This window comes from Chelon labrosus (genome assembly GCF_963514085.1).
Source record: "Chelon labrosus genome assembly, chromosome: 22".
Lineage (NCBI taxonomy): Eukaryota > Metazoa > Chordata > Actinopteri > Mugiliformes > Mugilidae > Chelon > Chelon labrosus.
In genome coordinates, this window is record NC_140355.1 from 17,096,685 (window position 1) to 17,111,446 (window position 14,762).

At 45.6% G+C, this 14,762-nt stretch overlaps 1 protein-coding gene across 1 annotated transcript in view; it reads left to right on the forward strand.

Moving 5' to 3' along the window:
* Positions 1-2,209: 2,209 nt before the first annotated feature.
* col27a1a (collagen, type XXVII, alpha 1a) overlaps positions 2,210-14,762 on the forward strand; it is a 64,027-nt gene continuing 51,474 nt past the window's right edge. The window contains exons 1-3 of the mRNA XM_084572323.1: positions 2,210-2,832; positions 6,781-6,851; positions 11,328-13,057. Coding sequence (XP_084428449.1) covers positions 2,780-2,832; positions 6,781-6,851; positions 11,328-13,057 — 1,854 coding nt within the window. The 5' untranslated portion in view covers positions 2,210-2,779. The remainder of the gene's footprint in view (positions 2,833-6,780; positions 6,852-11,327; positions 13,058-14,762) is intronic.

Consider the following 14,762-nt stretch of genomic DNA (forward strand, 5'->3'; position numbering starts at 1 on the left):
AGCAGCAGTGTTTGACCACTTTCCGCCTCCCAGTGCATCGCCGAGCCATCCCTGCACAGGAAGGAGACAGGACCAGGAACACAAACAAGTGGACGGAGCCACCTGTAAAGGAAAAACACAAACCGCACGGACACCACCACACTGGCACAAGGGCACGCACGCACACGGGCGTTCACACCCTCTCACACACGCACGCACGCACGCCTCTCGTATGAACAGTCTTCTTGTGCGCAGCGGAGCTTAGAGAAACAGCACTGTCTCATTCAACGCCACCGCCTCCGCCTTCCGTAACCTCTGCCACTGCCGGCCATGAAAATACACCTACACAGAGGTGACTGTCTCTACGACCTGTTTACTTGTTGGGTGACATGATGTTATTTTATGTCCGGTGCGCTCTGAAAAAGGTCTCTATTAGAGCCAATTATTTAGCATCCATCTTAAGGTGATTCAAATGACACGGTTTTATTAAAATCCTTCATGCTCAGCCTGAAGAGTTTTGTCGCCTGGAAGCGATTTTGCTGCTTCGGATAAATATAAACCATGAGAAACATGTGAACACCCTTCCAAGCACAGCGCCCAATTTTCATAGTTTTTACTCTGCGAAAACACCGTATTGGCTGTTTATATGTATGTACAGTACATAGCTCACTGTAAACACTGATATCCAAACAGGCCGCGTCGCTGTTACTCTTACCGTGCATCAAAGAACAGTCTTGTGTCCTCACTAGGCCCAGGCTGCAATTTGGGCTCAAGGCGTGGCCCGGCACCCTTTGGGCTGTGTCCGCCCTGCGTACCAGTAATGACCCCTTCCCTATGGGGAGCGTTTGATCTGGGCTGCCTGTGTGCTTCGGCAGGACCTATTTCTGGAGCGTGGGGGGGATAAAGGGAGCTTTCAGACTTGGTGCCAATGACCATAATTAAGCAGCTTTAAGGGGTGGCAGTGAGCGCGCTAGCAAGCACAGGGTTTGTAATTTGGAAGAAGGGGGCAGAGACGCTGTGGCTCATTGGAAGTGCATGGGAGGGTCGGGTGGCACCCAGCGCTGAAACACAAGGCCCAGAGTGTGTGAAGGGGACTGTAAAGAGGACGTTAATGACTTGCGTCCATTAGCACCCACCCCTCGGGCCGGCCGACCAACGGCTCGAGGCCGAAATGAGGGGAGATCACCAAAGCTGACACACGCAGCCGGCTCCACCCTGTAACAGGCTGTCATTCAACGCGACCTTTCAGCGCTAAAGGCCTCTGGCCAGTCAGCTCAAAGACTGAGAACTAATGGGCCCAAGTCTCTACCAACCTGGCTCTGTCGCCTCCTCAGCTGACGTTGCTGTGTACAGTATTTATATGTGTTATATGAACAGGCAGCTTGCTGTAACGTATTGGCACGCATTCATACACTCAAATTTAGAATTTATGTTTGTGTTTCAGCGATAAGATCCCATTAGCTCAGCGATTATGCAAAATATTCGACTCAATTTGATGTAATTGCAACCAAAACAAAATGATTAGACCTTATTTCGAAGATTATCTGAGGTAACTGCATCCTGTGTTTTTCATAAACGCACAAAATTGCGAATAACACAAGCACACACAGTGTCATCTATCCATGCAAATAGCTTCTTTTTTTTTTTTTTGCATTTGACCTGATTTGGAGATCCACCCCTTCTAAAGAAACTGTATTTCTGATAACTTCTTTCAATTCTCACCATTTTGGACTTAACGCAAAACACCATATCTCATGTACATTTCCATGAAACGTGTCAAACAGATGTCAGGTGGTAATTACTGGCTCTCGTGGCTGTGTAGGGGTCGGCCTCACCCTGCATCAGGCCGTGACCCCTATTAAGGTAATGGGAGCTGATCCAGGTGCATCTCCTTCTGTCCGTCTCCATTAACAGTTCTCTGACACCGCGGGTCAAAGCTGATGGCTCACACTTGGGCCGAATCAAGGTATCTGTGTAAACTGTTTAATGCACATCATGTGTGGCTTAATCATTTTTCCAGAAAATACCTAAGCTTAAGTCTAAATAATTACACTGAGGGCGTTTTGCTATGACTTGACTCATGAGACATACTTGCCAAGTTTACGGGGAATTCACAAAGCTCTCATGTGCCGGTAAATTCCCACCATGTCACAAAATCCAAAAGAAGTGACATGGAACAAATGCAACAAATGATTCCATGTGTTAAAGCTCTTACATGAAGGAGAACTTCTGGAGAAGCTGTTCATTTTTTGCCACTCTCCGCCTGTGAAGTGCTGCCCATCGTGTCACCGTGGTTCATTCATATGGTTAACCGGTTCATGGTTCTTGGGGTGAGATTCAAGTGGCCACCCCCCGGAGAAGGCGTGTAGTTCCTCGATGCGACCGCTGGGCGTGTAACTTGACACCTGGCTGTGCGGTGCGTTTGCCATCGCTTTACCCACAGAAAGCCTATTTAAAAAGGAAAGGGATGAGTCCAACGCTCCTGACTCCGTAACCCCTTTCAAACGAACCCAGCTTTCTCTCCGGCTGCGCGTCCCTCAATCTGGATCGGCATAAATGAATGAAACACAAGGGAATATCGACAGGCAATCGCACAGGAAAACTCTCTGTCAAACCAGCCTGCCAGAAGGAATTTATGTCGGGCTTGACAGGCAATTCAACATGAGTTTTTTCCTCTGGAACTTCACCTCAAGCTTGTCAAATGCGTAAAACGGCGACCGGTGTCTTCTGCCCCCCTTGCAAAGGAGTCACGCTGTGATTAACGGATCAGGTTTTTGACTGCCAGGACAAATGAATACAAATGAATTTAGGCACCCGAAGGAGAGATTGCAGAACCTCTCATCTAGACACAAAGTAAGTAACGTTTATTTTGGAGTTTTTGCGTGTGCTCTGATGAGGGACTGTTGGAAAGAGGTCCCTGGCTGTGAATGAGTTGCAATTAAAAGGACCCGAATGCCTCCCATGTGCGTACCTGAGATGTGCCGGCTGGCTGTGGTCCAGCTCACAGTGCATGAATGATGTCCACATGGGGACTCCTGAGGCTCTGAATGGGGTCTGTTTGGACCGTGCGCGTCATTTGTCATTTAGTGTGGCATTTGCAGTTTTCTTTGCCAAAAATGAAGCTGGTCCAAGCATTTGCCCCCCTCGTGAACGCAATCACCTGGTTCATTTTGACGGACGTTGTGTAGACTACATTTATTATTCCCACAAATCTGTGCGCTTTTGTGCGAGACACTTTATACTCCTCATCTGCTGAAAGCTTTCGCCCGCAGAAACGTTTTCATGTTGTGTTTACCAAACTGACTCATCTGACACAACAAGCAAATCAGGCAATCATTCAGACCTATAAAGTTTCACGAGGGGTTCATCATCATCCACTTGGGCCATTTGTTAAGGTTTTGTTAGGATGCTTTACGTGTTTTTCCGTTTACGCAGCCACGTTTACGCAGAGTAGTTAAACGGAGCGTTTCTTTAAGGCAGGTAAGAGCTTTAATGAAAAGATTATTCAAAACAACACAATGGATTCCTTGCGTTTAAAGTCAGCTTTTTATATATATAAAAAAAACTGATGTGACTTTTACTACCCGTGCTATAAAATGCAGATGTTTTACTGCAAGTGTTTGCTGCATGGATTCACAGACAGCGAAAACACATGACAAACTGTAATATGTGGATGAAGTCTGTGTTGCTCCTGCATAGATTTTTGTTTCGTTTTTAGGGGAGATGGATTCACGTTTAAAAGTCATTCATTCATTCGTCTTTGCACCCGTTCTTTCATTAAAATAGACACGCGTAATCGTATAATTTGCCTTTAATGCGCAGCATCTGCTTTAGTTAACTGACCAATGGGGAGACAACCGTGATACAGTCATCTAGGGAGTTGGAAAGTTCAGGGAGCTGACCCACCGTCCTCCTCATTTTTCATTAAAACAAGGTTGGCCAAATGGTCCAAATGGTGTCAGGTCAGCTGGCCTACTTGGATGCTGCGCAGCCTGGTGCTAAACACCCACAATTTTATCCACGGCTCAACACTGTCTGCTACAACTAGATTATTCATTTGGGATGTGCACTGGCATGAACGCGGTCTACCTGTGAGGCGTCAGTTGCAGGGTGCGTCATTTGGCCACATGGGGTCGCCCTTCTTGATTTTTTTTTCATGGATGTAAAGGTGCATTTGGGAATTTTTACTCTATGCAACAGCTAGTTGTAAAGTGTAATAAATGACCAGAATGACTGAGTTAATAATCTTAACTTTATCCCGACTGACTACAGTTGCTTCAGTAGCCTCTAAATACGTGCAATTTTCATGCAATTTTCATCTGCTCATAGCCATAATAATGATTGGAACAAGACTGATGCAGATCATAAAGTAAACAAGCGAGAGGCTGACTGCAGAAAAAGAAAAACAGTTTAGTGTTCCACTGGTCTTACACCCCCCCCCCCCCCCCCCCCCCCCCTTCATCCATAGGAATTTTCCAACGTATGTGTGTGCTCAGGGGGCAGGATCACCTTTAGGAAATCCTTTCAGGGAACCGTCGAGGAGCCCACATTTATGAATAGGGACGGAAACTACACTGGCCTTTCTGTGTTTCTTTCTCTGTCTCCCTCTCTCTCTCTCTTCTCAACCTTTGACTGGTTTTGCCGGCCTGCAGACAAGTTGCTGTTTGAGTGTGTGTGTGTGCGCGCGGGGAGGGGTCAGTTTCCTCGGGGTCGAGAGGTTAGAATCAGAGTTCTGACATGGGTGATGTGGTCAAGGCTTAGGAAGAGAGGTAAAGACGAGAATTTCTGAGGAAATCTATTTGTTCTCATCCGTGGATTAGTGCAGATTGCTGCAGGCTTGGCATATGCTAATCACAGTTTAGATCAGATGGAGCGGAGAAACATAGTATCAGCGGTACAGAGCAGTGTTGTTCCCCTTTCTGTCTTTTGAGATGTGAATTCATTGGCTCACAGCACAATCTCGAAGTTAAGCTATGTCTGGCGTAACAGATGACCTAAGAGGATGGATTGTTCATGCAGTCTGTATTTTGTCCACTCAGCTAAGTCGAGAATTCCCTCGGGGGCTCATGTCATAGCACACTGCTGCAGTATGAAAACCACAGCCGACAGTGTCGGCGTACAGATGTCAGCTCTCCTGATGTAAACGTGCACGGCGCAAAAATCCCCCTCGGTGTGACCACCTTCAACTGCTCCACGGAAGAAAGAAAAATCCCAACCTGTCACAAAAAAAGCGCCCTAATGAATCTCTAAACAAGCTACTGAGAACCTTTAGTGTGAAAAGCCAAAGAAAACCATGCGGTTTCCCGGGAAACTTGCTCCAGTTTCCATAGATGAGAGCAGCCAGAGGAACGGAACGAGAGCCCCTTTTGCTCAGTAAATATCTCAGAATTCATGACTCATTTTCAGAAAGCGGATCTCTCCCCAGCTGATAAGACACTGAATCAACTTGGAGTCTGCGAGATACACACTGGCGCACGGCACACACATCCTGAGTAACCACAGCCAGCTGTGTGTGGGGATGACTGTGATGAAGCTTTATTAGCAGCTAGGAGCGGGAAGAGCAGGAGACATAGACACCGTAAACATACGTGTGAGCGCGCCATTGCACACATTTAGATATCCGCACACGCACCTTGATTATAATCATTTCTGCCAGTCAGGGAAGCAGCCTGCTTAACTTTGAGGCTGTTTGTAGAGTTATTTCTAAACAGAGACACAGAGACACTGACGTCTTTGTCTGGGATGGCGCAGGTAAATATGTTTATGCAACAGATTCTGCCTTTCCCACATTTATGTATTTTGAGCCCTGTTTGCCTGCTTCTCTGTAGCCCTCCAGCCACACAGCTGTTATACACATTTCCTCCTCCTCAAATGTGTGTGTGTGTGACCATGTGTGTCTGGATGACCTCCAGCGGTAAACAGTGGCTCCCCTTGCCCGTCACCAGATCTCGGTCCCCCGCTGAGCTTTCAATCCACTTGCCAGTCAGTCTCCGTTTTAAGCCGCCTTGCCGCACACCTGGATGCGGCGGGGGCGTCGAGGGAGATCAGTTTTGTTTTTGTTTTGTGTATTTGTGTGTGTGTGCGTGTTGGTTTTGGAGAGGAGAGTTAATGGAGTCTGCGATAGTATTTCTGTCTCACCAACCACAATCCGGAGCGGTGTGTTTGTGTTTCAGATAGAGAGTTGTAAGTGCTTTTGCAGAATCCAGAATCCCATTTGTTATTCAGATGGTAGCTCAATTACAAAGCGAGGAATTTAATTTCGGCTCGGCGTGTGTTTCCGTGTGATGTTAAGGTCGTTGGCTAATCTCAGACACATTTATGGTTTCGTGGTCTATCAACAACATACCGCAGGTTTCCTACTGACAACTGTTTTGCCATTTGGTAAAGTAAACTTTAAAACATTCCTCTTAGGGTTATATAATTCTAATCATTGGTATCGTTTTGTCTTTCGTTAAGAAGTTAAAGCGCATTATACGTGCATGGCCTTGTTGTGAAAAATCCATTGTTTAACGGTTTGACATGACTTGATGATTAAAACCTTTAGTTAATTACTATATTTATACACTGAGAACAATGGTTGTCCACATAAAAAAAAAAAAGCATTAAAATTTATGAATGGATTCTTACCAAAGAGAAACACTGAACACCATCCAATTGGATTTATAACAACCTGGCAACCAAGGTCTATTATTATAATGATGATTACTGCAAATGATCCATAAAATACCGGTAATGATTTGAGTTATTGTTCTAATGATTTATTAATAAGCCCTCTAACGTCCTTCTCTTCTCTTCCCCCAGGAGAGCCCTATTGCTCTGTACAGTTCTATATTGTACTTGTTACCTGGGACTTACGCAAGTACACCCTGAAGGTAAGTAACGGCTCCTCCCTCTCTACCTCTCATCGCCACACTTTTTTGTCTTGAAAATTTACAAGCGGAGGAAGGAAAAAAAACAACAACTGTAAAACTTATTGGAGCACTGGGGAGATATTGGATTTATCCTTTGCCTGTTTTTGGTCGTGGCCCAAGCGCGTCAATGTGTTTGCTGTGAGAATTGGGGGAATCGGTTGCCGTGACAACGGGCGTTGAGTCAGTAAAGTAAAGTCAGTAAAGGATCATGCAAAACGCTCCCCGTGTTGCATTTCAGTGGTTTACAACATCCAGGTGACAGGATGTTGTAAGAATCACTGATCAAATGTGGGTTAACATCTCCAACTGCTGCTGAGGTCGACCATTAGCAGGACCAGGGTTGCAATTTCAGCTTTAAGACAACATTTCAAAAGACTAACTGAAAACATGACAAATGTGATTACCCTCTCTTATAGTAATGAACCTCTTGTGCAGAGAACTGTAACACAAATAAGCACTTTCAACTTTTCTCTCGGCACCAAACCAGCAGACAGACCCAGTAAACCACTAGCTGGTGAACATAGTCAAGGTTTAGCAGCTAAAGTTACTCCCGTTAGAATCAGCACAGACCTAAAACAGACCTAAAACAGAGGTAGATGTTTAAACTGGCAACAGTTTTCTAATTCACTTTCTCGGAAACGTGACGCATTCACAAATGGCGCCCAAGTAGCCAAACAAGTCGGCCATTGTAGGTTTAATTGAGCATACGGGGTGCAGGTTAGGTGAACGTAAAACAGTTTGGTTATTCTTGTAAAAACGGCGAGAGCGCTCCAACGACCACTCAGATCTGGAGCTTTTTCCACCCCGTTGCGCTACGTTTCATTCGATGTGGTTGATCATTTGCGCTACCTTTTGTGCCATTTGGCGGTTTCCCCTAATGAAAAGTTATAGATACAGTCCAGTGAATCGGCCCCCTCGCTTCTCCAGTTATTATGATTGAGACTGACAGGGCGGAGAGTTCAACCGGCCCGGCGAAGCAGTGACCGAAAACTGATCGCGGACAAAACCAAATATAATTTCGGTTCATTATGTTGAGGTATAAAAACTTCAGATTATTATTTGGTCACAAAGTCATAGCTCTGCTTTAAGCCTACAGCACATTTGGTGGAGATAATTCTTGATAAGCGTAAGTTTTCTTGAATCTTGGTTGGTCTAGTTGGGTGTGATTATAAGAATATATCACCCTACTTCAGACTTAAAAGAAAAAAAAAATCATGTCAAGGTCCATTTGAACTGGTTGTAGGCTCTAAACGTGTGTGGACTCTTAATGTCTGCTTCATCTGGACTCTCCGATAAACTCTGCAGTCCACTCCGACAGGGTGAGTAATAAGAGGAGGAAAGTTTGGCTTTGTCACTTTATTTATTTTTATAAGAGCGCTTATCTTAGTGTCTTCACACATGAAGTGTAGTCAGCATTTTTAGTCAAAGACGGAATAACTCTTGGAGATGCATTGCTCCGAGAGATTCTCTCACAGCCCCTCGAACCGTCCGGAGTATGGAGTGAGATTCCTCTGATCCCTCAACCATGGTGTCTCCCCTTGAGAGCCGAGGCTGTTGCCCACCACTACAAAGACCTAGTCAAGTTTCTGAGTGAGTAGTTCTGCTCCTCCACTGCTGCACAGAGAGTAGAGAGGAGAAGCAAGGCAGGGCAAGGCGAGGCCGGTGCAAAGCAGTGGTCACACGCACATTAGAAGTAGCAAAGGCCATAGAGTACACTTGGCAGACGAGTAGCTCAATGGTTAAGTGGTTGCCCAAGTCTCATATTTGAAACATGAACCCATTTAGTACGTTGCAAACTGTGTTATGACATAACTTTATTTGGACATTTCTGTTGTAGTGATGTGGAAGTAAATCTAAACAGCTGTATGGTTACAATGCACGCCACATAATCACGCTTCTCTTTCTCATGCATGGAGAGCATGAAGCATGGACCACCCTAAACTTAAACTGTGTTTTGCCCCTTATCTAAACTGTGATCACGAGACCGAGCCCTGGTTGTCTGCTTTATCCATTTGCAAGCATGTAATTAATTTTCACGAGCGTCGACTCCAGACCCGATGCTGTGGGAAATACTGTACGTGCAACGTATTGCCGTGCAGATGATTAGGAAATTTTATAAATGGCTCACTGTAGACTAGCACAGGCCGGCCAAAGGGAGATCATCTGAGTGTGAATCGGTGACTTCATCCTCTACCAGGGATACGATTACAGACTGAAGAGCCTTGGACTTTCTCTCTGTCCTACTTGAGTGACTTGGCACAGAGTGTAGCTATGAACTGCAGCCATCTGTGAGACACAAGTCTGTTCAGAAACATACAGTGTGCTGTATGTCTAAAACCACATGGTTAGTGTATCCCCCAGTAATAGTACACGTTTTTTAAATGAAGAGATTGGAGACAGGGCTCATGGACAGATACAGCTAATGTGGTCCTGTTGTCCTTTACCGCTGTAGAGACCACACAGAAAGGAGAATTCACTGGTATACGGGTACACACTATACCCCAAGTAGATCATGGTTCTGTTTTATTAAGCCCTAATGTTTTGAAGCTAGGGAAAGTCCAACAGCCTTAAAGGGAATAAGGAAAGACCATAAAAACAGGTTGTGTAGATTAGACACATTTGCACATTTTCACTGTTTTATATGGTATGGTAAAGGGTTGTATGAAACCAGATCCAAAACCTGTTAAAAATGTGTTTTAACATTAGTAGCACTCATTATTTCTGCAACAGCGGGTGTCGTTTTCTGTGAGAGCTCTTTCTAAAAAATGAATATCAAGTCATAATTCCTTAATAACTAACGGCGGTGCTAGGAATCATACTCCCTTTCTAATTTTTTTTTATTTAACTTTCCGTGCAATTATATGTTTCCAAAGTCTGAGCTCCAACGGTTTAATGAAGCGAGCCTTTTATTGTACATAGACAAGCATTTCATTGAGGTCCTTACTCTCCCATGTCAGCAACTTTTAGAGCATCCCATCTGTCTTTCCCCTCGTCTTCCCCACTTTCTGTCATCTCATCAACATTGCTTCCCTATTTTCCTATCTTTACACAAGCAGGGCTTCTATACACACGTCCCCATTAGACGAGGACCAGTGACCGCAGGTCAGAGTGAGCCCAGAAACAATAAAGATGGTGAGGGGCCTTTCGTCTGAGATCACAGGTCACAGAGGGAGAATGAGAGCTGGGGACTACTGAGACCGAAACGTTGAATAGCGAGTCAAAGTTGGCCGAGAGGCTGGGAAGTGTATTCCGCCTCCAGAGAGGGAGATGTTGTAGTCACTTATGGTTACTATGGCCATGTTTTGATTGTTTGAACTGACTCTATTGATGAGAAGGACGCAGAAGAGAAAGGGAAGCTGTTGTCTGATGATGCCGATGCTGTTTGGTTCATTAATTCCCTATAGCCTTAAAACAAAGAGGCCATGCCTTGATATGGAGTGGAGCAATCGTTTCTGGCACGTATACTTAAACATACATAACAGTAAGCAGACAAATATGCTAACTCATGTGGAAGTAATATAATTTCACCACTAAATGTACATTTAGAAGCTCAACTCAGTATCTGTGTTTCTCTTTCTCTGTAGGAGAGTGTGTTTACCCGGTTGCAACTAAGACAGGATTAGGCCCTTTATCCTGATTGTGTGTTCCTGGTACTGGCTTGCCTTTATTCTCTACACAATGATGTAAACTTGAGCTTTTTGTGCCGTAGTCTTACAAACTTCATTATAAATTTTGAACAAAGATTAAAGATGTGGAATCTTTTGTATTTGCAGCACTTGGCTTGAGCATTCTCAGAGTTTAATGTATCACAAAATTGGAGAGTGATTCCTGCAAACCACGGACACTGTAAACACAAGCTGCTGCAGCAATCTCTGTGCGGCGTCTGCCCACGCAAGCAGCAGGAAGCAACCAAACAAGGGCACTCCATGCTCCCCCATAATCATACTAGTTTCATGGCTGGACATAAGTTTGTTTTGGATTAATGTGGCACTAAACATCCAACAGAAGCAATTTGGTGACCTCAAACCCCAATGAGTTTATTATTGTTTGTATTTCTTTCATTCCCCCCCCCCTCCCCCATCTCTTCATCTTGTTGTGTTCCTTTCCACATGGGGGCGATGAGTGTCATGTAGAACAAACGAACAGTACATCTCTTTGGTTTTGCATTCATATCGTCTTTAGACATGAATGTTCTTTAACGTTTAAATTTTTTTTCCCCTGGAGATTATGTGACGCCTTGTTCCTGATGTCTGAGTTGTTTTTAGCACATAGAGAACCAAACTGTATAATGGTTTAGACACAATGTTAGTGAAAAGCAGCAAAACAGATCATGTCAGAAGTCTTAGCAGGTACTGAGAGAAGACACAATAACTGACATGGTGTTCATAAACAAGCCTGTCATTATTTGTATATCTAACTGCTGTCCCTTCTTTCCAGATGTGGACATCCTCCAGAAGTTGGGGCTTAAGGGAGAGAAGCCATCACGCTCGGTGCCAGCAGGGGTCATTCCATTCAGATCGGGGATCATCCTCAACCAGCGGGCGCACATCGAGGCTCCACTGCGCTCACTCCTTCCAGCGGCCATCTGGCCCCACCTGGCACTGGTCCTGAGTGTACGCTCACACCGTGTCAACAGAGCTTTCCTCTTCACCCTGCTCTCAGGCCGAAAGAAGCTCCTTCTTGGTCTGCAGCTTGTACCGGGAAGTCTGGTCCTACACACGGGGCCAAACACCTCGGTGGCGCTTCCCTATGAGCCCCATGATGGTCAGTGGCACCAGCTGGCGTTGGGAATTAATGGACAGCGAGTGACTCTATATGCCTCCTGCGGAGAGCAGAGTGTTCATGCAGACTTTGGGTGGGACAGTGAGGAGGGACTGGCTCCAGAGCTCCATGGCTCCTTCCTGCTGGGGCGCACAAGCCAGCAGCAAGCTTCAGCACATTTTGAAGGAGCCATTTGCCAGTTTGACCTGGTCCCTTCTGCACAGGCAGCTCACAACTACTGCAGGTACATTAAGAAACAGTGCAGGGAAGCTGACACATACAGGCCTAACCTTCCTCCTTTGCTGCCTATCCTACCACGAGAAACAAACATCACAGCTACTGCTGCTACACCTAAACGCGGTGGCCCAGTAACCGCCAGAAAGTCCACAGGATTCAGCCTCGCCAGGAGTGTTGCTGCTGCTGCCTCGGCTGTCAGATATGTAGCCCCCACCCAAACAATAAAGCCGAACCATGTAACTATTCATACGCCCCTCCTGGGTACTGTGATACCAGTTACAGCCCAGCTTAGTTTGGCGTCCCCACCTCCCAAGACCAGGACGGAAACTGTCACAGCACCACTCAGGACAGCAGTAACCCCGACGAAACCACCAACCCCAAGACCCTCCACTTCCAAAACCTCTAATCAGAAACCTTCCAAACCTATTTCCTCCAAACCTACTTCTTCCAAACCTACTTCCTCCAAACCTACTTCTTCTAAACCTACTCCCTCCAAACCTACCTCTTCTAAACCTACTCCCCCCAAACCTTCACCCTCCAAACCTACTCCCTCCAAATCCGCTCCCTCCAAATCTAGCCCCTTCAAACCTACTCCCTCTAAACCTACACCCTCCAAACCTGTACCCGCCAAACCTACTCCCTCCATCAAATCCACTCCCCCCAAGCCCACTGCTCAAAACAAACCAAAAAAGACAATTGCAAAAACAGACAACAAGAAGAAAGCTACTATTCCAGCCACTACCAGCACCAAACCCTCCAAGACAAAGCCTGATTCTGCCCTAGGTGCAATCCCAAAGAAACCCCAACCCACCACAACCAAGAAAACATCTCCCAAGCCTAAAGTTATGCCTTCCAAAGCCACTCCATTCAAACCCAAATCAAATTCTGTCAAAGTAGTCCCTTCTAAACCAACAGCGTCAAAAGTTAGCCCCTCAAAATCGACTACTTCCAAAACTGCGAAAACCTCCAAGCCAGTCTCCAAGCCGATCATCAAGCCGACAAAGCCAGCCAAAACTGCCAAGGCCCCTGTCACACCACGACCTACCAAGCCTTCATACAACCCAGTAACACCACCTGCCACTGATGGCTTCCAGAGCTGGGAGGTGCCACCTACGCAGTTCTCTCTGCTGGCTGGACCTGTAGGACAGAAAGGAGAACCTGGCCTACAGGTGAGAAACTCTGTTCAGTCTAAGTTTCTGCAAATCAAGATGAACAACAGACTACTAGGCTACTGTATGTCTCGTCCATTAGTGCTAGCAGTTGTGGGTGTTGAGTTTACATTACTAAAGTGGTAAAAGTGACCGAAGACTCGTCGCAGTCTGCACTGGTCTTTGTCACCACTGACACACCAGGTTTGATTCAAGTGCTCTGGGGCTAGAAATAAGAGACTACAGAGAAATGTAGGTTAAAATGGCAGCATCTTCTTTCCCACACACGTTAGAAGTCCTGCTTCCCCCCCCCCCCCCCCCCCCCCTTCTTTCTTCCTTCCTCTGTGCACAGAACCCTGCAGGCTGGGTGTGACGTGTCAGGTCTGACGCCTTGTCGTCTCTGCACCAGATTCCTCTGTCAGAGAGAGGTCATATGGCGCCCTTTCAAAGCAAGGTCAAGGGTCAGAGCAGTCGGTAAACATTCGGCTTCCCAAAGCCGCGCAAAGGCTAGGTCTTTAGTATGTCACTAGAAGCAGGAAGTGGAGGCAGCCACGTCCACTTTCTCCTTTTCTTTCAGCGTTCAGTTCACACCCAGCATCAGAGTGCATCCCAGCAGCATAAACTGAATATTTGTGATCAAATTCAACTTCTTACTTCATATCAGTTAGTTGTTCAGTGTGGGCCAAGTAATCTCGGTGTCTCTTGGGTGTGGTTGCGATTGAGTCATCTTAGTTCGAAGTGTGATCTGGGCCTGTGTGATATAGACATGTGCTTTGCTTATTCATTGTAGTAGTCTGTAATTTGCTGCAGTGTGTCTAGGATTGGCTTATTCACCTCTGTACACATGTCCACACCAGACCTTACTATAATTACAGTGAACCAGATTACTGCCATTTAGAAAGCACTACCTGTAATCTTGAAATGATGCTATGGTAATCTTACCATAGCAAGTAGCTTGTGAAGGAGATCATTAAGGGAAGTTAGAAGGTAATTTACCTAAAAACTGCCTGTCAAATTTACATGTGCTGGTGTATTTGGCACATGGTAGGTTACGGCAGTCAAAGAGTTGAGCTTTAAATATAAATCTGTGCCTAAACCTCCAACCATTCAAAACTTAAACGGTTCAGGACAAAAAAGAAAATACTTCTGGCGGAGCTGTGGGTCAGAGGCGCTCTAAATCTTTCTATCTATACTGGGTTTTATGGTAAATGTGCATGAAAATGTGTGTGTTTTGTCAGGGCCCCAACTTAAATCGACTGGCAGGACGCAGTATGTTAGACTGGATGGATTGTTTTATTTGTAGAAGTGCATGCTTGTATGTCTCTCCATTTCTGGGTAGCATCCCAGATGAAGTCAGTCCTGCTTCTTTTTCAGCATAGCTTGGATTTTATAAACACAAGTCCCATGTGAATTGTCCGTCTCACACTTTTTTCCCACAGCTCAGGTCAAGAGCCAGACTCAGAACTTCAATAATTCAAGTTTAGCGTTGTCATTCATCACCTTTGCTGCCTAAACCATATGGAGTATTCGACTAAAAACACAATAGTAGTATGATATGGACTTGTTTCCATCAGGCAGAAACTGGACTCCAGGAGAAACATCCAGTCCAGGCAAAGATTAAACATAGTTCTTCTTCTGAAGCACCTTTGGCCTCCTCACTGCTGCAGCTTTTAAAAAGGACTACCTTTTGAGATTTGAGATCTGTTCCATTGCACCCCTGAAAACG